Genomic DNA, 24915 nt, shown 5'->3' with positions numbered 1-24915 from the left:
GTACTGATCCTCCCTCCTGACTGGTGCTGATCCTACCTCCTGACTGGTACTGATCCTCCCTCCTGACTGGTACTGATCCTCCCTCCTGACTGGTGCTGATCCTCCCTCCTGACTGGTACTGATCCTCCCTCCTGACTTGTACTGATCCTCCCTCCTGACTGGTACTGATCCTCCCTCCTGACTGGTGCTGATCCTCCCTCCTGACTGGTACTGATCCTCCCTCCTGACTGGTGCTGATCCTCCCTCCTGACTGGTACTGATCCTCCCTCCTGACTGGTACTGATCCTCCCTCCTGACTGGTACTGATCTTCCCTCCTGACTGGTGCTGATCCTCCCTCCTGACTGGTACTGATCCTCCCTCCTGACTGGTACTGATCCTCCCTCCTGACTGGTACTGATCCACCACGGCAACATGTCCTGTTAGTCAGAGAGACAGGAGAGAGGAGGGGCTGTGAAGTTGGGGGTGGTGAGAGGGGGTGGTGAGAGGCGGGGCTGTGAAGTTGGGGGTGGTGAGAGGAGGGGCTGTGAATTTGGGGGTGGTGAGAGGAGGGGCTGTGAAGTTGGGGGTGGTGAGAGGAGGGGCTGTGAAGTTGGGGGTGGTGAGAGGAGGGGCTGTGAAGTTGGGGGTGGTGAGAGGAGGGGCTGTGAAGTTGGGGGTGGTGAGAGGAGGGGCTGTGAAGTTGGGGGTGGTGAGAGGCTGGGCTGTGAAGTTGGGGGTGGTGAGAGGCGGGGCTGTGAAGAGGGAGGTGGTGAGAGGCGGGGCTGTGAAGTTGGGGTTGGTGAGAGGAGGGGCTGTGAAGTTGGGGGTGGTTAGAGGAGGGGCTGTGAAGTTGGGGGTGGTGAGAGGAGGGGCTGTGAAGTTGGGGGTGGTGAGAGGAGGGGCTGTGAAGTTGGGGGTGGTGAGAGGAGGGGCTGTGAAGTTGGGGGTGGTGAGAGGAGGGGCTGTGAAGTTGGAGGTGGTGAGAGGCGGGGCTGTGAAGAGGGAGGTGGTGAGAGGGGCTGTGAAGTTGGGGGTGGTGAGAGGAGGGGCTGTGAAGTTGGGGGTGGTGAGAGGCGGGGCTGTGAAGAGGGAGGTGGTGAGAGGCGGGGCTGTGAAGTTGGAGGTGGTGAGAGGAGGGGCTGTGAAGTTGGGGGTGGTGAGAGGCTGGGCTGTGAAGTTGGGGGTGGTGAGAGGAGGGGCTGTGAAGAGGGGGGTGGTGAGAGGAGGGGCTGTGAAGAGGGAGGTGGTGAGAGGGGCTGTGAAGTTGGGGGTGGTGAGAGGAGGGGCTGTGAAGAGGGAGGTGGTGAGAGGAGGGGCTGTGAAGTTGGGGGTGGTGAGAGGAGGGGCTGTGAAGTTGGGGGTGGTGAGAGGAGGGGCTGTGAAGTTGGGGGTGGTGAGAGGAGGGGCTGTGAAGAGGGAGGTGGTGAGAGGAGGGGCTGTGAAGTTGGAGGTGGTGAGAGGAGGGGCTGTGAAGAGGGAGGTGGTGAGAGGAGGGGCTGTGAAGTTGGGGGTGGTGAGAGGCGGGGCTGTGAAGTTGGGGGTGGTGAGAGGCGGGGCTGTGAAGTTGGGGGTGGTGAGAGGCGGGGCTGTGAAGTTGGGGGTGGTGAGAGGCGGGGCTGTGAAGAGGAGGTGGTGAGAGGAGGGCCTGTGAAGTTGGGGGTGGTGAGAGGAGGGGCTGTGAAGTTGGGGGTGGTGAGAGGCGGGGCTGTGAAGAGGGAGGTGGTGAGAGGAGGGCCTGTGAAGTTGGGGGTGGTGAGAGGAGGGGCTGTGAAGTTGGGGGTGGTGAGAGGCGGGGCTGTGAAGAGGGAGGTGGTGAGAGGCGGGGCTGTGAAGAGGGAGGTGGTGAGAGGGGCTGTGAAGTTGGGGGTGGTGAGAGGAGGGGCTGTGAAGAGGGAGGTGGTGAGAGGAGGGGCTGTGAAGTTGGGGGTGGTGAGAGGAGGGGCTGTGAAGTTGGGGGTGGTGAGAGGAGGGGCTGTGAAGTTGGGGGTGGTGAGAGGAGGGGCTGTGAAGAGGGAGGTGGTGAGAGGAGGGGCTGTGAAGAGGGAGGTGGTGAGAGGAGGGGCTGTGAAGTTGGGGGTGGTGAGAGGCGGGGCTGTGAAGTTGGGGGTGGTGAGAGGCGGGGCTGTGAAGTTGGGGGTGGTGAGAGGCGGGGCTGTGAAGAGGGAGGTGGTGAGAGGAGGGCCTGTGAAGTTGGGGGTGGTGAGAGGAGGGGCTGTGAAGTTGGGGGTGGTGAGAGGCGGGGCTGTGAAGTGGGGGTGGTGAGAGGAGGGGCTGTGAAGTTGGGGGTGGTGAGAGGAGGGGCTGTGAAGTTGGGGGTGGTGAGAGGAGGGGCTGTGAAGTTGGGGGTGGTGAGAGGAGGGGCTGTGAAGTTGGGGGTGGTGAGAGGAGGGGCTGTGAAGTTGGAGGTGGTGAGAGGAGGGGCTGTGAAGTTGGGGGTGGTGAGAGGAGGGGCTGTGAAGAGGGAGGTGGTGAGAGGCGGGGCTGTGAAGTTGGGGGTGTTGATGGGGCGGGGCTGTGAAGGGGGGGGTGTTGATGGGGCGGGGCTGTGAAGAGGGAGGTGGTGAGAGGAGGGGCTGTGAAGTTGGAGGTGGTGAGAGGAGGGGCTGTGAAGATGGAGGTGGTGAGAGGAGGGGCTGGGAAGTTGGGGGTGGTGAGAGGCGGGGCTGTGAAGAGGGAGGTGGGGTGAGAGGCGGGGCTGTGAAGAGGGGGAGGTGGTGAGAGGCTGGGCTGTGAAGTTGGGACAGAGGAGGGGCGGGGCTGGAAGAGGGAGGTGGGGAGAGGAGGGGCTGGGGAGAGTTGGGGGTGGTGAGAGGAGGGGCTGGGGAAGAGGGAGGTGGTGAGAGGAGGGGCTGTGGGGAAGTTGGGGGTGGTGGGGCGGGGCTGTGAAGAGGGAGGTGGTGAGAGGAGGGGCTGTGAAGTTGGGGGTGGTGAGAGGATGGGGCTGTGAAGTTGGGGGTGGTGAGAGGGTGGTGAGAGGAGGGGCTGTGAAGTTGGAGGTGGTGAGAGGGGAGGGGACTGTGAAGTTGGGGGTGGTGAGAGGGGGTGGTGAGAGGCGGGGCTGTGAAGAGGGAGGTGGTGAGAGGCGGGGCTGGGAAGAGGGACCAGTGTGTACCTGAGGAGGCGTGCAGCTGCTGATAGGTCGGATCTCGTTGCTGAGCGGTGCCATGGAGACCAGTAGTTTGTAGTTCTTGTTGAGGACACGGCTGCAGGTGGCCTGGTCTAGACCCAGCAGACTCTCACAGCGGAGCATATCCAGAGGGAGGCCTGGGGGGTCAATCACACACACACGGACCAATCAGATGCAGCAGGAGGCCTGGGGGGTCAATCACACACGGACCAATTACACACGGACCAATCAGACCCAGCAGACTCTCACAGCAGAGCGAGGCCAGAGGGGGGGTCAATCACACACAGACCAATCACACACGGACCAATCAGATGCAGCAGACTCTCACAGTGGAGCGAGTCCAGGGGGGGTCAATCGCACACGGGCCAATCAGATGCAGCAGACTCTCACAGCAGAGCGAGGCCTGGGGGTCAATCACACACGGACCAATCAGATGTAGCAGACTCTCACAGCAGAGCGAGGCCTGGGGACCGAGGATGGGGACCGAGGAGAGGTTGGATGGGGACCGAGGAGAGGGTGGATGGGGACGGACCGAGGAGAGGTTGGATGGGGACCGAGGAGAGGTTGGATGGGGAACGAGGAGAGGTTGGGTGGGGACGGACCGAGGAGAGGTTGGAAGGGGACGGACCGAGGAGAGGTTGGAAGGGGACGGACCGAGGAGAGGTTGGATGGGGACCGAGGAGAGGTTGGATGGGGACTGAGGAGAGGTTGGATGGGGACAGAGGAGAGGTTGGATGGGGACAGAGGAGAGGGTGGATGGGGACTGAGGAGAGGGTGGATGGGGACTGAGGAGAGGGTGGATGGGGACTGAGGAGAGGGTGGATGGGGACGGAGGAGAGGTTGGATGGGGACAGAGGAGAGGTTGGATGGGGACCGAGGAGAGGGTGGATGGGGACTGAGGAGAGGTTGGATGGGGACTGAGGAGAGGGTGGATGGGGACTGAGGAGAGGGTGGATGGGGACTGAGGAGAGGGTGGATGGGGACCGAGGAGAGGTTGGATGGGGACTGAGGAGAGGGTGGATGGGGACTGAGGAGAGGGTGGATGGGGACTGAGGAGAGGGTGGATGGGGACCGAGGAGAGGTTGGATGGGGACCGAGGAGAGGTTGGATGGGGACAGAGGAGAGGTTGGATGGGGAACGAGGAGAGGTTGGGTGGGGACGGACTGAGGAGAGGTTGGATGGGGACCGAGGAGAGGTTGGATGGGGACCGAGGAGAGGGTGGATGGGGACTGAGGAGAGGGTGGATGGGGACCGAGGAGAGGTTGGATGGGGACCGAGGAGAGGTTGGATGGGGACAGAGGAGAGGTTGGATGGGGAACGAGGAGAGGTTGGGTGGGGACGGACTGAGGAGAGGTTGGATGGGGGCCGAGGAGAGGTTGGATGGGGACCGAGGAGAGGTTGGATGGGGACAGAGGAGAGGTTGGATGGGGACAGAGGAGAGGTTGGAAGGGGACGGACCGAGGAGAGGTTGGAAGGGGACGGACCGAGGAGAGGGTGGATGGGGACCGAGGAGAGGTTGGATGGGGAACGAGGAGAGGTTGGGTGGGGACGGACTGAGGAGAGGTTGGATGGGGACCGAGGAGAGGTTGGATGGGGACCGAGGAGAGGTTGGATGGGGACAGAGGAGAGGTTGGATGGGGACAGAGGAGAGGTTGGATGGGGAACGAGGAGAGGTTGGGTGGGGACGGACCGAGGAGAGGTTGGAAGGGGACGGACCGAGGAGAGGTTGGGTGGGGACGGACCGAGGAGAGGTTGGAAGGGGACGGACCGAGGAGAGGTTGGAAGGGGACGGACCGAGGAGAGGGTGGATGGGGACCGAGGAGAGATTGGATGGGGACCGAGGAGAGATTGGATGGGGACCGAGGAGAGGTTGGATGGGGCCGAGGAGAGGTTGGATGGGGACCGAGGAGAGGTTGGGTGGGGACAGAGGAGAGGTTGGATGAGGACAGAGGAGAGGTTGGATGAGGACAGAGGAGAGGTTGGGTGGGGACTGTGGAGAGGGGGAATGGGGACCGAGGAGAGGGTGGATGGGGACGGACCGAGGAGAGGTTGGATGGGGACCGAGGAGAGGTTGGACGGGGACCGGAGAGAGGGTGGATGGGGACTGAGGTGAGGGGAAATGGGGACTGAGGTGAGGGGAAATGGGGACTGAGGTGAGGGGAAATGGGGACTGAGGTGAGGGGAAATGGGGACTGAGGTGAGGGGAAATGGGGACTGAGGAGAGGGGAAATGGGGACTGAGGAGAGGGGGAATGGGGGCCGAGAAGAGGTTGGATGGGGACGGACCGAGGAGAGGTTGGCTGGGTACCGAGGAGAGGTTGGACGGGGACCGAGGAGAGGTTGAATGGATGGAGACCGAGGAGAAGTTGGATGGATGGAGACCGAGGAGAGGGTGGATGGGGACGGAGGAGAGGGTGGATGGGGACGGAGGAGAGGGTGGATGGGGACGGAGGAGAGGGTGGATGGGGACGGAGGAGAGGGTGGATGGGGACTGAGGAGAGGGTGGATGGGGACTGAGGAGAGGTTGGATGGGGACTGAGGAGAGGTTGGATGGGGACGGAGGAGAGGGTGGATGGGGACGGAGGAGAGGGTGGATGGGGACTGAGGAGAGGGTGGATGGGGACTGAGGAGAGGTTGGATGGGGACGGAGGAGAGGTTGGATGGGGACGGAGGAGAGGGTGGATGGGGACTGAGGAGAGGGTGGATGGGGACTGAGGAGAGGGTGGATGGGGACTGAGGAGAGGGTGGATGGGGACTGAGCAGAGATTGGATGGGGACGGAGGAGAGGGTGGATGGGGACGGAGGAGAGGGTGGATGGGGACTGAGGAGAGGGTGGATGGGGACTGAGGAGAGGGTGGATGGGGACTGAGGAGAGGGTGGATGGGGACTGAGGAGAGGGGGGATGGGGACTGAGGAGAGGGTGGATGGGGACTGAGGAGAGGGTGGATGGGGACGGAGGAGAGGGTGGATGGGGACGGAGGAGAGGGGGAATGGGGACTGAGGAGAGGGTGGATGGGGACGGAGGAGAGGGTGGATGGGGACGGAGGAGAGGGTGGATGGGGACTGAGGAGAGGGTGGATGGGGACTGAGGAGAGGGTGGATGGGGACTGAGGAGAGGGTGGATGGGGACTGAGGAGAGGGTGGATGGGGACTGAGGAGAGGTTGGATGGGGACGGAGGAGAGGGTGGATGGGGACTGAGGAGAGGGTGGATGGGGACGGAGGAGAGGGTGGATGGGGACAGAGGAGAGGTTTGATGGGGACGGAGGAGAGGGTGGATGGGGACAGAGGAGAGGTTTGATGGGGACGGAGGAGAGGTTGGATGGGGACGGAGGAGAGGTTGGATGGGGACGGAGGAGAGGGTGGATGGGGACTGAGGAGAGGGGAATGGGGACTGAGGAGAGGGTGGATGGGGACTGAGGAGAGGGTGGATGGGGACGGAGGAGAGGGTGGATGGGGACTGAGGAGAGGGTGGATGGGGACTGAGGAGAGGGTGGATGGGGACCTAAATAGAAACAGTCACAATAACTGAATGTGAAAAAACTTGACTTGATAAAAGCACCCCTAAACCCCTAAAACACAAAGCACCACCCAAACCCCTAAAACACAAAGCACCACCCAAACCCCTAAAACACAAAGCACCACCCAAACCCCTAAAACACAAAGCACCCAAACCCCTAAAACACAAAGCACCACCCAAACCCCTAAAACACAAAGCACCACCCAAACCCCTAAAACACAAAGCACCCAAACCCCTAAAACACAAAGCACCACCCAAACCCCTAAAACACAAAGCACCCAAACCCCTAAAACACACCACCCAAACCCCTAAAACACAAAGCACCCAAACCCCTAAAACACAAAGCACCACCCAAACCCCTAAAACACAAAGCACCCAAACCCCTAAAACACAAAGCACCACCCAAACCCCTAAAACACAAAGCACCCAAACCCCTAAAACACAAAGCACCACCCAAACCCCTAAAACACAAAGCACCACCCAAACCCCTAAAACACAAAGCACCCAAACCCCTAAAACACAAAGCACCCAAACCCCTAAAACGAAAAGCACCACCCAAACCCCTAAAACAAAAAGCACCACCCAAACCCCTAAAACACAAAGCACCACCCAAACCCCTAAAACACAAAGCACCACCCAAACCCCTAAAACACAAAGCACCACCCAAACCCCTAAAACACAAAGCACCACCCAAACCCCTAAAACACAAAGCACCACCCAAACCCCTAAAACACAAAGCACCACCCAAACCCCTAAAACACAAAGCACCACCCAAACCCCTAAAACACAAAGCACCACCCAAACCCCTAAAACACAAAGCACCACCCAAACCCCTAAAACACAAAGCACCACCCAAACCCCTAAAACACAAAGCACCACCCAAACCCCTAAAACACAAAGCACCCAAACCCCTAAAAACACAAAGCACCACCCAAACCCCTAAAACACAAAGCACCACCCAAACCCCTAAAACACAAAGCACCACCCAAACCCCTAAAACACAAAGCACCACCCAAACCCCTAAAACACAAAGCACCACCCAAACCCCTAAAACACAAAGCACCACACAAACCCCTAAAACACAAAGCACCACACAAACCCCTAAAACACAAAGCACCACACAAACCCCTAAAACACAAAGCACCACACAAACCCCTAAAACACAAAGCACCACCCAAACCCCTAAAACACAAAGCACCACCCAAACCCCTAAAACACAAAGCACCACCCAAACCCCTAAAACACAAAGCACCACCCAAACCCCTAAAACACAAAGCACCACCCAAACCCCTAAAACACAAAGCACCCAAACCCCTAAAACACAAAGCACCCAAACCCCTAAAACACAAAGCACCCAAACCCCTAAAACACAAAGCACCCAAACCCCTAAAACACAAAGCACCCAAACCCTAAAACACAAAGCACCACCCAAACCCCTAAAACACAAAGCACCACCCAAACCCCTAAAACACAAAGCACCCAAACCCCTAAAACACAAAGCACCCAAACCCCTAAAACACAAAGCACCACCCAAACCTCTAAAACACAAAGCACCACCCAAACCTCTAAAACACAAAGCACCACCCAAACCTCTAAAACACAAAGCACCACCCAAACCTCTAAAACACAAAGCACCACCCAAACCTCTAAAACACAAAGCACCACCCAAACCTCTAAAACACAAAGCACCCAAACCCCTAAAACACAAAGCACCCAAACCCCTAAAACACAAAGCACCCAAACCCCTAAAACACAAAGCACCCAAACCCCTAAAACGAAAAGCACCACCCAAACCTCTAAAACACAAAGCACCCAAACCCCTAAAACACAAAGCACCACCCAAACCCCTAAAACACAAAGCACCACCCAAACCCCTAAAACACAAAGCACCCAAACCCTAAAACACAAAGCACCAAAACCCCTAAAACACAAAGCACCCAAACCCCTAAAACACAAAGCACCCAAACCCCTAAAACACAAAGCACCCAAACCCCTAAAACACAAAGCACCCAAACCCCTAAAACACAAAGCACCCAAACCCCTAAAACACAAAGCACCCAAACCTCTAAAACACAAAGCACCACCCAAACCCCTAAAACACAAAGCACCACCCAAACCCCTAAAACACAAAGCACCACCCAAACCCCTAAAACACCACCCAAACCCCTAAAACACAAAGCACCCAAACCCCTAAAACACAAAGCACCACCCAAACCCCTAAAACACAAAGCACCACCCCCAAACACCCTAAAACACAAAGCACCCAAACCCCTAAAACACAAAGCACCCAAACCCTAAAACACAAAGCACCCAAACCCCTAAAACACAAAGCACCCCTAAAACACAAAACCCAAACCCCTAAAACACAAAGCACCCAAACCCCTAAAACACAAAGCACCCAAACCCCTAAAACACAAAGCACCCAAACCCCTAAAACACAAAGCACCCAAACCCCTAAAACACAAAGCACCCAAACCCTAAAACACAAAGCACCCAAACCCCTAAAACACAAAGCACCCAAACCCCTAAAACACCACCACCCAAACCCTAAAACACAAAGCACCCAAACCCCTAAAACACAAAGCACCACCCAAACCCCTAAAACACAAAGCACCCAAACCCCTAAAACACAAAGCACCCAAACCCCTAAAACACAGCACCACCCAAACCCCTAAAACACAAAGCACCCAAACCCCTAAAACACAAAGCACCACCCAAACCCCTAAAACACCACCCAAACCCTAAAACACAAAGCACCCAAACCCCTAAAACACAAAGCACCCAAACCCCTAAAACACAAAGCACCACCCAAACCCCTAAAACACAAAGCACCCAAACCCCTAAAACACAAGCACCACCCAAACCCCTAAAACACAAAGCACCACCCAAACCCCTAAAACACAAAGCACCCAAACCCCTAAAACACAAAGCACCACCCAAACCCCTAAAACACAAAGCACCCAAACCCCTAAAACACAAAGCACCCAAACCCCTAAAACACAAAGCACCACCCAAACCCCTAAAACACAAAGCACCCAAACCTCAAAAACACAAAGCACCACAAACCACCCAAACCCCTAAAACACAAAGCACCACCCAAACCCCTAAAACACAAAGCACCCAAACCCCTAAAACACAAAGCACCACCCAAACCCCTAAAACACAAAGCACCACCCAAACCCCTAAAACACAAAGCACCACCCAAACCCCTAAAACACAAAGCACCACCCAAACCCCTAAAACACAAAGCACCACCCAAACCCCTAAAACACAAAGCACCCAAACCCTAAAACACAAAGCACCACCCAAACCCCTAAAACACAAAGCACCACCCAAACCCCTAAAACAAAACACCCCACACAAAGCACCCAAACCCCTAAAACACAAGCACCACCCACCCTAAAACACCACCCAAAAAACACAAAGCACCACCCAAACCCCTAAAACACAAACCACCCAAACCCTAAAACACAAAAGCACCCAAACCCCTAAAACACAGCACCACCCAAACCCCTAAAACACAAAGCACCACCCAAACCCCTAAAACACAAAGCACCACACCCCAAACCCCTAAAACACAAAGCACCACCCACCCCTAAAACACAAACCCCAAAAAACACAAAGCACCACCCAAACCCCTAAAACACAAAGCACCACCCAAACCCCTAAAACACAAAGCACCCAAACCCCTAAAACACCCCAAACCCCTACACAAAGCACCAAGCCCTAAAACACAAAGCACCCAAACCCTAAAACACAAAGCACCCAAACCCTAAGACACAAAGCACCCAAACCCCTAAAACACAGACAGGCCCTAAAACACAAAGCACCCAGGCCCTAAAACACAAAGACCCTAAAACACAAACACCCAAACCTCTAAAACACAAAGCACCACCCAAACCCCTAAAACACAAAACACAAAGCACCCAAACCCCTAAAACGGATGTTAAAGCTACTAACTACTTACAGACAGGATGTTAAAGCTACTAACTACTTACAGACAGGATGTTAAAGCTACTAACTACTTACAGACAGGCTGTTAAAGCTACTAACTACTTACAGACAGGCTGTTAAAGCTACTAACTACTTACAGACAGGCTGTTAAAGCTACTAACTACTTACAGACAGGATGTTAAAGCTACTAACTACTTACAGACAGGCTGTTAAAGCTACTAACTACTTACAGACAGGCTGTTAAAGCTACTAACTACTTACAGACAGGATGTTAAAGCTACTAACTACTTACAGACAGGATGTTAAAGCTACTAACTACTTACAGACAGGCTGTTAAAGCTACTAACTACTTACAGACAGGCTGTTAAAGCTACTAACTACTTACAGACAGGCTGTTAAAGCTACTAACTACTTACAGACAGGCTGTTAAAGCTACTAACTACTTACATGTTAACACTACTAATTACTTGCACACTGAATATCAATATCTCACAACTTTTAACTACAACTTTCATTTTTAAATTTTAACTACTTTTAATAATAAGAGTTATTTCTTCCTAACTAAAGGAAGAGGGTGTAAGTTGTGTTGTTAGTTACCGTTGTTAGGCAGGTCAGGGCCCTGGTCGGTGGTTAGTTCCTTGTTGTAGCGGAGAAACAGGATGGTGTTCCTGAGGGTCAGAGCGTGGTCAAAATACCTCTGGGCCTCGCCCTCCGCCGTGCTCTCTACCTGAGGGAGGGAGGAGAGAGAGAGGGGTTAGTAACATGGTCAAAATACCTCTGGGCCTCGCCCTCCGCTGTGCTCTCTACCTGAGGGAGGGAGAGAGAGAGAGGGGTTAGTAACATGGTCAAAATACCCCTGGGCCTCGCCCTCCGCTGTGCTCTCTACCTGACGGAGGAGAGAGAGGGGTTAGTAACATGGTCAAAATACCTCTGGGCCTCGCCCTCCGCCGTGCTCTCTACCCGAGGGAGGAGAGAGAGAGAGGGGTTAGTAACATGGTCAAAATACCTCTGGGCCTCGCCCTCCGCTGTGCTCTCTACCTGAGGGAGGAGAGAGAGGGGTTAGTAACATGGTCAAAATACCTCTGGGCCTGACGGGAGGAGAGAGAGGGGTTAGTAACATGGTCAAATACCCTGGGCCTCGCCCTCCGTGTGCTCTCTACCTGAGGAGGAGAGAGAGAGAGAGGGGTTAGTAACATGGTCAAAATACCCCTGGGCCTCGCCCTCCGCCGTGCTCTCTACCTGACGGAGGGAGGAGAGAGAGAGGGGTTAGTAACATGGTCAAAATACCTCTGGGCCTCGCCCTCCGCCGTGCTCTCTACCTGACGGAGGGAGAGAGAGGGGTTAGTAACATGGTCAAAATACCTCTGGGCCTCGCCCTCCGCCGTGCTCTCTACCTGAGGGAGGAGAGAGAGAGAGAGAGGGGTTAGTAACATGGTCAAAATACCCCTGGGCCTCGCCCTCCGCCGTGCTCTCTACCTGACGGAGGGAGGAGAGAGAGAGGGGTTAGTAACATGGTCAAAATACCTCTGGGCCTCACCCTCTGCTGAGGGAGTGGGGGGAGAGAGAGAGAGAGAGAGAGAGAGAGAGAGAGAGAGAGAGAGAGAGAGAGAGAGAGAGAGAGAGAGAGAGAGAGAGAGACAGGGAGACAGACAGACAGAGATGTTAGTACCTGTGCTCTCTTCCTGATTGACATCAAGACATCTCTCAACAACAACCCTGTCAAAAGATTGGGCTGGTGTGTATGCCTGTGTATGCGTTCCTGTGAGTGAACAGCCCCTCTGTTAGTTCACATAAAGCCTATTAAGACACACAGACACACAGCTTACTTTATCCAGCTCCATCAGAAAGCTGTCCAGGGTCTCGTCTGACAGCTTCCCCACCTCAAACATGGTGACCGCATGGCTCTTCAGGTTCTGGGGAGAACAGAGACATGGTTTAGGACCCTCAAACTCAACTAATCAGGGCCTGGTTTAGACCTGGGACACCAGGTGGGTTATTCCCCTCTAATCAGGGACTGATTTAGACCTGGGACACCAGGTGGGTTATTCCCCTCTAATCAGGGCCTGGTTTAGACCTGGGACACCAGGTGGGTGATTCCCCTCTAATCAGGGCCTGGTTTAGACCTGGGACACCAGGTGGGTTATTCCCCTCTAATCAGGGACTGATTTAGACCTGGGACACCAGGTGGGTGATTCCCCTCTAATCAGGGCCTGGTTTAGACCTGGGACACCAGGTGGGTTATTCCCCTCTAATCAGGGCCTGGTTTAGACCTGGGACACCAGGTGGGTTATTCCCCTCTAATCAGGGCCTGGTTTAGACCTGGGACACCAGGTGGGTTATTCCCCTCTAATCAGGGCCTGGTTTAGACCTGGGACACCAGGTGGGTTATTCCCCTCTAATCAGGGCCTGATTTAGACCTGGGACACCAGGTGGGTTATTCCCCTCTAATCAGGGCCTGATTTAGACCTGGGACACCAGGTGGGTTATTCCCCTCTAATCAGGGCCTGATTTAGACCTGGGACACCAGGTGGGTTATTCCCCTCTAATCAGGGCCTGATTTAGACCTGGGACACCAGGTGGGTTATTCCCCTCTAATCAGGGCCTGATTTAGACCTGGGACACCAGGTGGGTGATTCCCCTCTAATCAGGGCCTGGTTTAGACCTGGGACACCAGGTGGGTTATTCCCCTCTAATCAGGGACTGATTTAGACCTGGGACACCAGGTGGGTTATTCCCCTCTAATCAGGGCCTGGTTTAGACCTGGGACACCAGGTGGGTTATTCCCCTCTAATCAGGGCCTGGTTTAGACCTGGGACACCAGGTGGGTTACTCCCCTCTAATCAGGGCCTGGTTTAGACCTGGGACACCAGGTGGGTTATTCCCCTCTAATCAGGGACTGATTTAGAACTGGGACACCAGGTGGGTTATTCCCCTCTAATCAGGGCCTGGTTTAGACCTGGGACAACAGGTGGGTTATTCCCCTCTAATCAGGGCCTGGTTTAGACCTGGGACAACAGGTGGGTTATTCCCCTCTAATCAGGGACTGATTTAGACCTGGGACACCAGGTGGGTTATTCCCCTCTAATCAGGGCCTGGTTTAGACCTGGGACACCAGGTGGGTTATTCCCTCTAATCAGGGACTGATGTAGACCTGGTACACCAGGTGGGTGATTCCCTCTAATCAGGGACTGATTTAGACCTGGGACACCAGGTGGGTGATTCCCCTCTAATCAGGGACTGATTTAGACCTGGGACACCAGGTGGGTGATTCCCTCTAATCAGGGCCTGGTTTAGACCTGGGACACCAGGTGGGTGATTCCCCTCTAATCAGGGACTGATTTAGACCTGGGACACCAGGTGGGTCCAGTCCCCTCTAATCAGGGGGCATGGGGACTGATTTAGGGGATAGAGGGGCTCCAGTCCCCTGGTAGGGTATGAATACCCCTCTGTAGGGGATAGAGGGGGGGCTCCAGTCCCCTGGTAGGGTATGAATAACCCTCTGTAGGGGATAGGGGAGTCCTGGGGGCTCCAGTCCCCTGGTAGGTTATGAATACCCCTCTGTAGGGGATAGAGGGGCTCCAGTCCCCTGGTAGGGTATGAATACCCCTCTGTAGGGGATAGAGGGGCTCCAGTCCCCTGGAGGGTATGAATACCCCTCTGTAGGGGATAGAGGGGCTCCAGTCCCCTAGTAGGGGATGAATAACCCTCTGTAGGGGATAGAGGGGCTCCAGTCCCCTGGTAGGGTTTGAATACCCTCTGTAATAGGGGCTACCACATCTAACACTACATGAACGAGAGTAACAAGGCTCTACGTATTTTACTGGTTTGTGACCCAATTACTCTGTTGTTAGAAAAATAAAATATATGTCATTTAGCAGACGCTTTTATCCAAAGCCTTACAGTCATGTGTGCATACATTCTACGTATGGGTGGTCCCGGGATCGAACCCACTACCCTGGCGTTACAATGCGCCATGCTCTACAAACTGAGCTACTACTGAAGGACCAGAGTTAGGAAGGATCAGAATCAGCCCTGTGGGGGATATGAGCCTTTGTTAGACCGAACATTGCATACAACGTCAGATTGGGGTTTCATCGCTGATCTGGAGAATGTCTGGCTGGATATCTGCTTTCCCAAAACCAAAACCGATTTGTTAGGGGGGGGTGTGTTACAAGTTCCCCCACCCAATCAGAATGCATTCTATGAAGGTCTTGAAATTGTGTTGTCAAACTGTAATGATTCTCTGGTGAAGGAAATCATTTTGTTAGGAGATTTCAATACTACTGATGTAAGAGTCGGGATACTACTCAGGGGGGGTAATAGTCTATGAAATCAGTGATCATTTTTAAACATTTTGCAGAAAGAAGATTTTGAAAGATATATTGAAGTCACAGAACTGTTAGAATCAGAGGACTCACTGGAGAATAATAATAAAAAAATCATGAGGAAGGGAGGAAGGCTAGGGGGATACTACTCTGGGGGGAGGTTTAGGGGTTAGGGGTCAGGGTTCAGAGGTTAGGGGACGTACTCTGGGGGGAGAGAGGTTCCCCATCATGAGGAAGGATACTACTCAGGGGGTGAGGGTTAGGGGTTAGGGTCAGAGGTTACTCTGGGGGACTGGGGGTACTGGAGAGAGGTTCCCCATCATGAGGAAGGCGGTGAGGGTGGAGTCAAACAGGAAGGCGATCCTCTTGGTGGGTGGGGCAGCAGGACCAGGGTTACTCAGGCTGCTCACACTGGTGTTGTCTAACACACAGAGAGAGAAAAACTCATGATCCCATGATGCTGTGGATTGGAATGTATTGTTTTGCAAGACAACAACCTTAATACAGCACAAGCTACAGCACAGGCTACAGCCTGGGGGGCCCTATGTACTCTGGGGGATACTACTCTGGGGGATACTACTCTGGGGGGGGGGGATACTAGGGGGGATACTACTAGAGGGGATACTACTCTGGGGGGATACTACTCTGGGGAGGGGGGATACTACTCTGGGGGGGGGATACTACTCTGGGGGATACTACTCTGGGGGAGGGGGATCCTACTCTGGGGGAATACTACTCTGGATACTAGGAGGATACTACTCTGGGGAGGATACTACTCTGGGGGGACTCTGGGGGGATACTACTCTGGGGGGAACTACTCTGGGGGATACTACTCTGGGGGATACTAGAGGGGGGATACTACTCTGGGGGATACTACTCTGGGGGGATACTAGACTCTGGGGGATACTAGGGGGGGGGGGATATACTAGATACTACTCTGGGGGATCCTACTCTGGGGGATATACTCTACTCTGGGGGAGGACTCTGGGGGATACTACTCTGGGGAGGATACTACTCTGGGGGAGGATACTACTCTGGGGGATACTACTCTGGGGGGAAACTACTCTGGGGGGGGATACTACTCAGGGGGATACTACTCTGGGGGATACTACTCTGGGGGATACTACTCTGGGGGGATACTACTCTGGGGGATACTACTCAGGGGGATACTACTCTGGGGGACTCTGGGGATACTACTCTGGGGGGAAACTCAGGGGGACTCTCAGGGGGGACTACTGGGGGATACTCTGGGGGATACTACTCTGGGGGATACTCTGGGGGATACTCTGGGGGATATACTGGGGGATACTACTCAGGGGGATACTACTCTGGGGGATACTACTCAGGGGGATACTACTCAGGGGGATACTACTCTGGGGGATACTACTCTGGGGGGGGTACTACTCTGGGGGGGATACTACTCTGGGGGGATACTACTCCTGGGGGATACTACTCGGGGGGGATACTACTCTGGGGGATACTACTATGGGGGATACTACTCTGGGGGGGATACTACTCTGGGGGGGATACTACTCTGGGGGATACTACTCAGGGGGGGATACTACTCTGGGGGGGATACTACTCTGGGGGATACTACTCTGGGGGGATACTACTGGGGGGATACTACTCTGGGGGATACTACTCTGGGGGATACTACAGGGGGATACTCTGGGGGATACTACTCTGGGGGATACTACTCTGGGGGGGGGATACTACTCAGGGGGATACTACTCTGGGGGATACTACTCTGGGGGATACTACTCTGGGGGACTCTGGGGGGGGGGGGATACTAGGGGGATACTACTCTGGGGGGATACTACTCTGGGGGGGATACTACTCTCAAGGGGGGGGGGATACTACTCTGGGGGGGGGGATACTACTCTGGGGGGGGGGATACTACTCTGGGGGATACTACTCTGGGGGAATACTACTCTGGAGGGGATACTACTCTGGGGGGATACTACTCTGGGGGGATACTACTCGGGGGGATACTACTCTGGGGGGATACTAGAGGGGGATACTACTCTGGGGGATACTACTCTGGGGGATACTACTCTGGGGGATACTACTCTGGGGGATACTACTCTGGGATACTACCTCTGGGGGATCCTACTCTGGGGGATACTACTGGGGGGATACTACTCTGGGGGGACTCTGGGGGGATACTACTCTGGGGGATACTACTCTGGGGGGGGATATACTGGGGAGATACTCTGGGGGATACTACTCTGGGGGGGGATACTACTCTGGGGGGGAGGATACTACTCTGGGGGGACTCTGGGGGATACTACTCTGGGGGGGATACTACTCTGGGGGGGATACTACTCTGGGGGGATACTACTCTGGGGGGATACTACTCTGGGGGGATACTACTCTGGGGGGGATACTACTCTGGGGGGATACTACTCTGGGGGGATACTACTCTGGGGGATACTACTCTGGGGGGGGGGGGATACTACTCTGGGGGGATACTACTCTGGGGGGGGGGGATACTACTCTGGGGGATACTACTCTGGGGGGGGATCCTACTCTGGGGGATACTACTCTGGGGGATACTACTCAGGGGGATACTACTCTGGGGGGATACTACTCTGGGGGGGGATACTGGGGGATACTCACTCTGGGGGATACTACCTGGGGGGATACTCACTCTGGGGGATACAGGGGGATACTACTCAGGGGGATACTACTCAGGGGGATACTACTCAGGGGGGGATACTACTCAGGGGGGATACTACTCGGGGGGATACTACTCGGGGGGATACTACTCTGGGGGGATACAACACAAAGGTTATTTTGGGCAGCCTGGGCCAAAGCCAGGGCTTGTGGTGAGCTTTGGGTGGTAACAGTGGAGACTCTCACCTTGGTCCTCCAGGCTGGTGGTGTCTGTGTCTGTAGCCGAAGATCCAGCCTCCATCACAGGACTCCCCTGTTCCCACGACAGCAGCATCTGTTTGGGATCCACTGTGCTCCTGGGACAGGGGGTGGTAAACCCCACACATACATTACACTGGGGCTATGTGTGTGTGTGTGTGTGTGTGTGTGTGTGTGTGTGTGTGTGTGTGTGTGTGTGTGTGTGTGTGTGTGTGTGTGTGTGTGTGTGTGTGTGTGTGTGTGTGTGTGTGTGTGTGTGTGTGTGTGTGTGTGTGTAGTGTGTGTGTAGTGTGTGTGTGTAGTGTGGGTGTGATGTGATTAGTATTGTGTCGTGCGTCACAGTCCTGTAATCTGGTTTTGTATTGTGTCGTGCTCCACAGTCCTGTAATCTGGTTTTGTATTGTGTCGTGCTCCACAGTCCTGTAATCTGGTTTTGTATTGTGTCGTCCTTCACAGTCCTGTAATCTGGTTCTGTATTGTGTCGTCCTTCACAGTCCTGTAATCTGGTTCTGTATTGTGTCATCCTTCACAGTCCTGTAATCTGGTTTTGTATTGTGTCGTGCTCCACAGTCCTGTAATCTGGTTTTGTATTGTGTCGTGCTTCACAGTCCTGTAATCTGGTTTTGTATTGTGTCGTGCTTCACAGTCCTGTAATCTGGTTTTGTATTGTGTCGTGCTTCACAGTCCTGTAATCTGGTTTTGTATTGTGTCGTGCTTCACAGTCCTGTAATCTGGTTCTGTATTGTGTCGTGCTTCACAGTCCTGTAATCTGGTTCTGTATTGTGTCGTGCTTCACAGTCCTGTAATCTGGTTTTGTATTGCGTCGTGCTTCACAGTCCTGTAATCTGGTTTTGTATTGTGTCGTGCTTCACAGTCCTGTAATCTGGTTTTGTATTGTGTCGTGCTTCACAGTCCTGTAATCTGGTTTTGTATTGTGTCGTGCTTCACAGTCCTGTAATCTGGTTTTGTATTGTGTCGTGCTTCACAGTCCTGTAATCTGGTTTTGTATTGTGTCGTGCTTCACAGTCCTGTAATCTGGTTTTGTATTGTGTCGTCCTTCACAGTCCTGTAATCTGGTTTTGTATTGTGTCGTGCGTCACAGTCCTGTAATCTGGTTCTGTATTGTGTCGTGCTTCACAGTCCTGTAATCTGGTTCTGTATTGTGTCGTGCTTCACAGTCCTGTAATCTGGTTCTGTATTGTGTCTGGTTTTGTGCTTCACAGTCCTGTAATCTGGTTCTGTATTGTGTCGTGCTTCACAGTCCTGTAATCTGGTTTTGTATTGTGTCGTGCTTCACAGTCCTGTAATCTGGTTTTGTATTGTGTCGTGCTTCACAGTCCTGTAATCTGGTTTTGTATTGTGTCGTGCTTCACAGTCCTGTAATCTGGTTCTGTATTGTGTCGTGCTTCACAGTCCTGTAATCTGGTTTTGTATTGTGTCGTGCTTCACAGTCCTGTAATCTGGTTTTGTATTGTGTCGTGCTTCACAGTCCTGTAATCTGGTTTTGTATTGCATCATGCGTCACAGTCCTGTAATCTGGTTTTGTATTGTGTCGTCCTTCACAGTCCTGTAATCTGGTTTTGTATTGTGTCGTGCTTCACAGTCCTGTAATCTGCTTACACTGTAATCTGTTTTGTATTGTGTCGTGCTTCACAGTCCTGTAATCTGGTTTTGTATTGTGTCGTGCTTCACAGTCCTGTAATCTGGTTTTGTATTGTGTCGTGCTCCACAGTCCTGTAATCTGGTTCTGTATTGTGTCGTGCTCCACAGTCCTGTAATCTGGTTCTGTATTGTGTCGTGCTCCACAGTCCTGTAATCTGGTTTTGTATTGTGTCGTGCGTCACAGTCCTGTAATCTGGTTTTGTATTGTGTCGTGCTTCACAGTCCTGTAATCTGGTTTTGTATTGTGTCGTGCTTCACAGTCCTGTAATCTGGTTTTGTATTGTGTCGTGCTTCACAGTCCTGTAATCTGGTTTTGTATTGTGTCGTGCTTCACAGTCCTGTAATCTGGTTTTGTATTGTGTCGTGCTTCACAGTCCTGTAATCTGGTTTTGTATTGTGTCGTCCTTCACAGTCCTGTAATCTGGTTTTGTATTGTGTCGTGCGTCACAGTCCTGTAATCTGGTTTTGTATTGTGTCGTGCTTCACAGTCCTGTAATCTGGTTTTGTATTGTGTCGTGCTTCACAGTCCTGTAATCTGGTTTTGTATTGTGTCGTGCTTCATTTCCCCCTTGGTTTGGAGCTGCTTCCCCTTCACTCAGTCAACTTCAGTACAACATACAATGGGCAGAAGTGCTCTCCAGACTTCGGTTCAACGACCTACAATCACGCCCCGACAAGGCAAATTAAATCCACGCCCCGCCTTCCACAGGTGATAACCCAGCTAGTACATAACGTTCTGAGAACCATATGTTTCTTAGAGCTTGGTGAGAGCGTGGCATGCAACCTTCCCACAACGTTCTGGGAATGGTTCAGGATACCCAGCTAGCACTTAACGTTCTGAGAACAATATGTTTCTTAGAGCTTGGTGAGAGCGTGGCATGCAACCTTCCCACAACGTTCTGGGAATGGTTCAGGATACCCAGCTAGCACTTAACGTTCTGAGAACAATATGTTTCTTAGAGCTTGGTGAGAGCGTGGCATGCAACCTTCCCACAACGTTCTGGGAATGGTTCAGGATACCCAGCTAGCACTTAACGTTCTGAGAACCATGCTTCTTAGGTGGGAATTTCAGTGCTTCAGCATGTTTTCTACAGGTCTCCTCGTGGTTCTATTTAAAGTCATGTTCTCAGAACATTAAGAAAAAGTTCCATAAAAAAACAAACAAAAAAAATTACTACTTTGTAGAATCCACGTCCCAACGAATTGAGGCTGTCTGAGGGCAAAGGGGGGTGCAACGCAATACCAGGAAGGTGTTCTTAATGTTTTGTACACTCACTGTATATACTGTATTCTAGTCAATGCCTATCCTATTTAACTGTTCTTAATGTTTTGTACACTCAGTGTATATACTGTATTCTAGTCAATGCCTATCCTATTTAACTGTTCTTAATGTTTTGTACACTCACTGTATATACTGTATTCTAGTCAATGCCTATCCTATTTAACTGTTCTTAATGTTTTGTACACTCAGTGTATATACTGTATTCTAGTCAATGCCTATCCTATTTAACTGTTCTTAATGTTTTGTACACTCACTGTATATACTGTATTCTAGTCAATGCCTATCCTATTTAACTGTTCTTAATGTTTTGTACACTCACTGTATATACTGTATTCTAGTCAATGCCTATCCTATTTAACTGTTCTTAATGTTTTGTACACTCAGTGTATATACTGTATTCTAGTCAATGCCTATCCTATTTAACTGTTCTTAATGTTTTGTACACTCACTGTACATTCGGTTCTCAGCAACAACAAAACTCTCTATCCTCTACCTTGTTAAGTGTGTTCAGGTGGGTTGGCCACACTTGATCTTAATGAGTGCTTGTTTCCTTTGAAATGGGGTCTGTTTGAATAGACTAAAATGAACAGCTTTGTATGAGTTGAAGAAAATATGGCATGCAAGCTCCATCCTGGTGGCGCAGTGCACTAATTCCATGGCGAGAGAACAGAAGATCATAGGTTCATATCTCACTGATGCCGTGACAAAATAAAAAATACTAATTTGCTTGCATGATTAAGGCCAAGGCAGATTAATTTCCATGTGTACTATCTGTGCTTGGAGTTGAAAACAGTTCAACCAAACTAAGCCAGCAGTGCTCTTAAAAGTCTTACGTAAACATGTTCTCAGAATGTTATTTAATTAACTTCAAATAACCTATCATTTTCTTCTCACAACATTAACAAAACATCCAATGAAACCTTTCAGGGAACCATAGCAAAAATGTTAACAGAACCACCCTGGAACCTGAGTAAAACATTCTCAGAACCTCCCTGGAACCATAGTAAAAATGTTCTCAGAACCTCCCTGGAACCATAGCAAAAATGTTCTCAGAACCTCCCTGGAACCTGAGTAAAACATTCTCAGAACCTCCCTGGAACCATAGTAAAAATGTTCTCAGAACCTCCCTGGAACCATAGTAAAAATGTTCTCAGAACCTCCCTGGAACCATAGTAAAAATGTTCTCAGAACCCCCCTGGAACCAGAGTAAAACATTCTCAGAACCTCCCTGGAACCATAGTAAAACATTCTCAGAACCTCCCTGGAACCATAGTAAAACATTCTCAGAACCCCTTGGAACCTGAGTAAAACATTCTCAGAACCACCTTGGAACCTTAGTAAAACATTCTCAGAACCACCCTGGAACCATAGTAAAACATTCTCAGAACCTCCCTGCAACCTAAAAATGTACATTCACAGAACAGGCACTTCTGGATTAGAAACTGTTTTACCGGTCAGGAAACTTATAGCTTTGTTCCCAGAACCAATAGTAAACCACAAACATTTCCGGTTACCGGAACACATTTTACCGCCTAAAGCGAGTGAGCCTCATAGTAGTATAGTAGTGCAGTGATATAGTAGTATAGTGATATAGTAGTGTGGTTATATAGTGTTGTAGTAGTATAGTGATATAGTAGTCTGGTGATGTAGTAGTATAGTGATATAGTAGTGTGGTTATATAGTGTTGTAGTAGTATCGTAGTGCAGTGATATAGTAGTGTAGTGATATAGTAGTATAGTGATATAGTAGTGTGGTGATATAGTAGTAGTCTGGTGATGTAGTAGTATAGTGATATAGTAGTAGAGTGATATAGTAGTGTGGTTATATAGTGTTGTAGTAGTATAGTAGTGCAGTGATATAGTAGTATAGTGATATAGTAGTATAGTGAGAGAGTAGTGTGGTGATATAGTAGTAGTCTGGTGATGTAGTAGTATAGTGATATAGTAGTAGAGTGATATAGTAGTGTGGTTATATAGTGTTGTAGTAGTATAGTAGTGCAGTGATATAGTAGTATAGTGATATAGTAGTATAGTGAGAGAGTAGTGTGGTGATATAGTGGTATTGAAGACCTACTTCAGTCTGTTGACAGAGGGGGCAGTCTTCCATGTGGGGTGGAGCTGCTCTGAGCTGAAAGAGCTTCCTTTCTTCAGGGCAAAACCCAGGCGACAGTACATAGACACAGCATTCTGAGACAGGGAGGGGAGAGGGGAAAGAGAGTGTGGGTGAGAGAGAACATAACATAGTGCACAGCCAGAAGCAGCCTTTTCCTAATCAATGGTATGCCATGAGAACAGAACGTTGTCAGCCAAGTTAGAATCCATTGGCTGCTGATTTGTTCTGCTCCTCCGACTGACCTCTCAATGTAAAGACAATCTCTTGGTCGGTCAGACCACCTTCACACCAACAAATCATTATCAATCACTGCGGTAATTTATTGTGAATCACCCTGCATCATTATGGTCACACAGAAAATAATAAAAGCTGTGGAAAAAGTTTCCTGCAGCTAACAACTAAAAGTTCATTGCTGTAGGAAGTTCTCATTGACATCAACATTTCTGTTTTTGAGACAGAGATATTGAGGGAGAGATATAATGAGGGAGAGAGAGAGATGTTGAGGGAGAGATATAATGAGGGGGAGAGAGAGAGAGATATTGAGGGGAGAGAGAGAGATATTGAGGGAGAGATATAATGAGGGAGAGAGGGAGAGAGAGAGAGAGAGAGATATATATTGAGGGATAGAGAGAGAGATATTGAGGGATAGAGAGAGAGATATTGAGGGAGAGATATTGAGGGAGAGAGATAATGAGGGATAGAGAGATATTGAGGGAGAGAGATAATGAGGGAGAGATATTGAGGGAGAGATATAATGAGGGAGAGAGAGAGAGATATTGAGGAAGAGATATAATGAGGGAGAGATATTGAGGGAGAGATATAATGAGGGAGAGAGAGAGATATTGAGGGAGAGATATTGAGGGAGAGATATAATGAGGAGAGATATAATGAGAGAGAGAGAGAGATATTGAGGAAGAGATATAATGAGGGAGAGAGAGAGAGATATTGAGGGAGAGATATAATGAGGAGAGATATAATGAGGAAGAGATATAATGAGGGAGAGATATAATGAGTGAGGGAGAGATAATGAGGGAGAGATATTGAGGGAGAGATATAATGAGGGAGAGAGAGAGAGATATTGAGGAAGAGATATAATGAGGGAGAGATATTGAGGGAGAGATATAATGAGGGAGAGAGAGAGATATTGAGGGAGAGATATAATAATAATAATAATATAATAATAATAATATAATATAATAAGGGAGAGAGAGAAAATGGCAGCCCTAGGAAATTAGGCCTTGGTGACGACTGGAGCACTAATTCAACTCCAGACAGTTCAGCGTCTGTCTGTGGCTGTGCCATGGGATGCAGTCAACTGATCTTACAGTGTGTGTGTGTGTGTGTGTGTGTGTGTGTGTGTGTGTGTGTGTGTGTGTGTGTGTGTGTGTGTGTGTGTGTATAATAACACATCCTAGATCTGAATGAATTAAATATTCTTATTAAATACTTTTTTCTTTACATAGTTGAATGTGCTGACAACAAAATCACACAAAACTTATCAATGGAAATCAAATTTATCAACCCATGGAGGTCTGGATTTGGAGTCACACTCAAAATTAAAGCGGAAAACCACACTACAGGCCGATCCAACTTTGATTTGATGTCCTTAAAACAAGTCAAAATGTAGTGTGTGTGGCCTCCACGTGCCTGTATGACCTCACTACAACGCCTGGGCATGCTCCTGATGAGGTGGCGGATGGTCTCCCGAGGGATCTGCTCCCAGACCTGGACTAAAGCATCCGCCAACTCCTGGACAGTCTGTGGTGCAACGTGGCGTTGGTGGATGGAGCGAGACATGATGTCCCAGATGTGCTCAATTGGATTCAGGTCTGGGGAACGAGCGGGCCAGGCCATAGCATCAATGCCTTCCTCTTGCAGGAACTGCTGACATACTCCAGCCACATGAGGTCTAGCATTGTCTTGCATTAGGAGGAACCCAGGGCCAACCGCACCAGCATATGGTCTCACAAGGGGTCTGAGGATCTCATCTCGGTACCTAATGGCAGTCAGGCTACCTCTGGCGAGCACATGGAGGGCTGTGCGGCCCCAAAAAGAAATGCCACCCCACACCATGACTGACCC

At 51.4% G+C, this 24915-nt stretch overlaps 1 protein-coding gene and 3 long non-coding RNA genes across 5 annotated transcripts in view; 3 read left to right on the top strand and 1 right to left on the bottom strand.

Moving 5' to 3' along the window:
- LOC118382164 (protein FAM91A1) overlaps window positions 1-24915 on the bottom strand; it is a 129209-nt gene that overhangs the window by 48713 nt on the left and 55581 nt on the right. Inside the window, exons 11-16 of the mRNA XM_052473170.1 lie at window positions 22795-22907; window positions 17766-17875; window positions 15206-15324; window positions 12405-12491; window positions 11176-11305; window positions 3093-3244 (exon numbers count right to left, since the gene is read on the bottom strand). Of these exons, the coding sequence (XP_052329130.1) occupies window positions 3093-3244; window positions 11176-11305; window positions 12405-12491; window positions 15206-15324; window positions 17766-17875; window positions 22795-22907 (711 nt within the window). The remainder of the gene's footprint in view (window positions 1-3092; window positions 3245-11175; window positions 11306-12404; window positions 12492-15205; window positions 15325-17765; window positions 17876-22794; window positions 22908-24915) is intronic.
- LOC127910039 (uncharacterized) lies at window positions 555-2064 on the top strand. 2 transcript variants are annotated; one of them, XR_008073713.1, is made up of 3 exons: window positions 555-656; window positions 1281-1460; window positions 1820-2064. It is a non-coding gene; the product is annotated as an uncharacterized LOC127910039 (long non-coding RNA). The 2 variants fall into 2 exon arrangements; XR_008073712.1 differs by lacking the exon at window positions 555-656 and adding an exon at window positions 822-926.
- Window positions 4352-5065, top strand: LOC127910040 (uncharacterized). The gene is made up of 3 exons (XR_008073714.1): window positions 4352-4460; window positions 4671-4758; window positions 5042-5065. It is a non-coding gene; the product is annotated as an uncharacterized LOC127910040 (long non-coding RNA).
- On the top strand, window positions 12554-13393 carry LOC127910037 (uncharacterized). The gene is made up of 3 exons (XR_008073709.1): window positions 12554-12615; window positions 12665-13203; window positions 13253-13393. It is a non-coding gene; the product is annotated as an uncharacterized LOC127910037 (long non-coding RNA).

The sequence above is a fragment of the Oncorhynchus keta genome, chromosome 20, assembly GCF_023373465.1.
Source record: "Oncorhynchus keta strain PuntledgeMale-10-30-2019 chromosome 20, Oket_V2, whole genome shotgun sequence".
NCBI lineage: Eukaryota > Metazoa > Chordata > Actinopteri > Salmoniformes > Salmonidae > Oncorhynchus > Oncorhynchus keta.
This window is presented reverse-complemented; position numbering and strand designations above follow the sequence as displayed.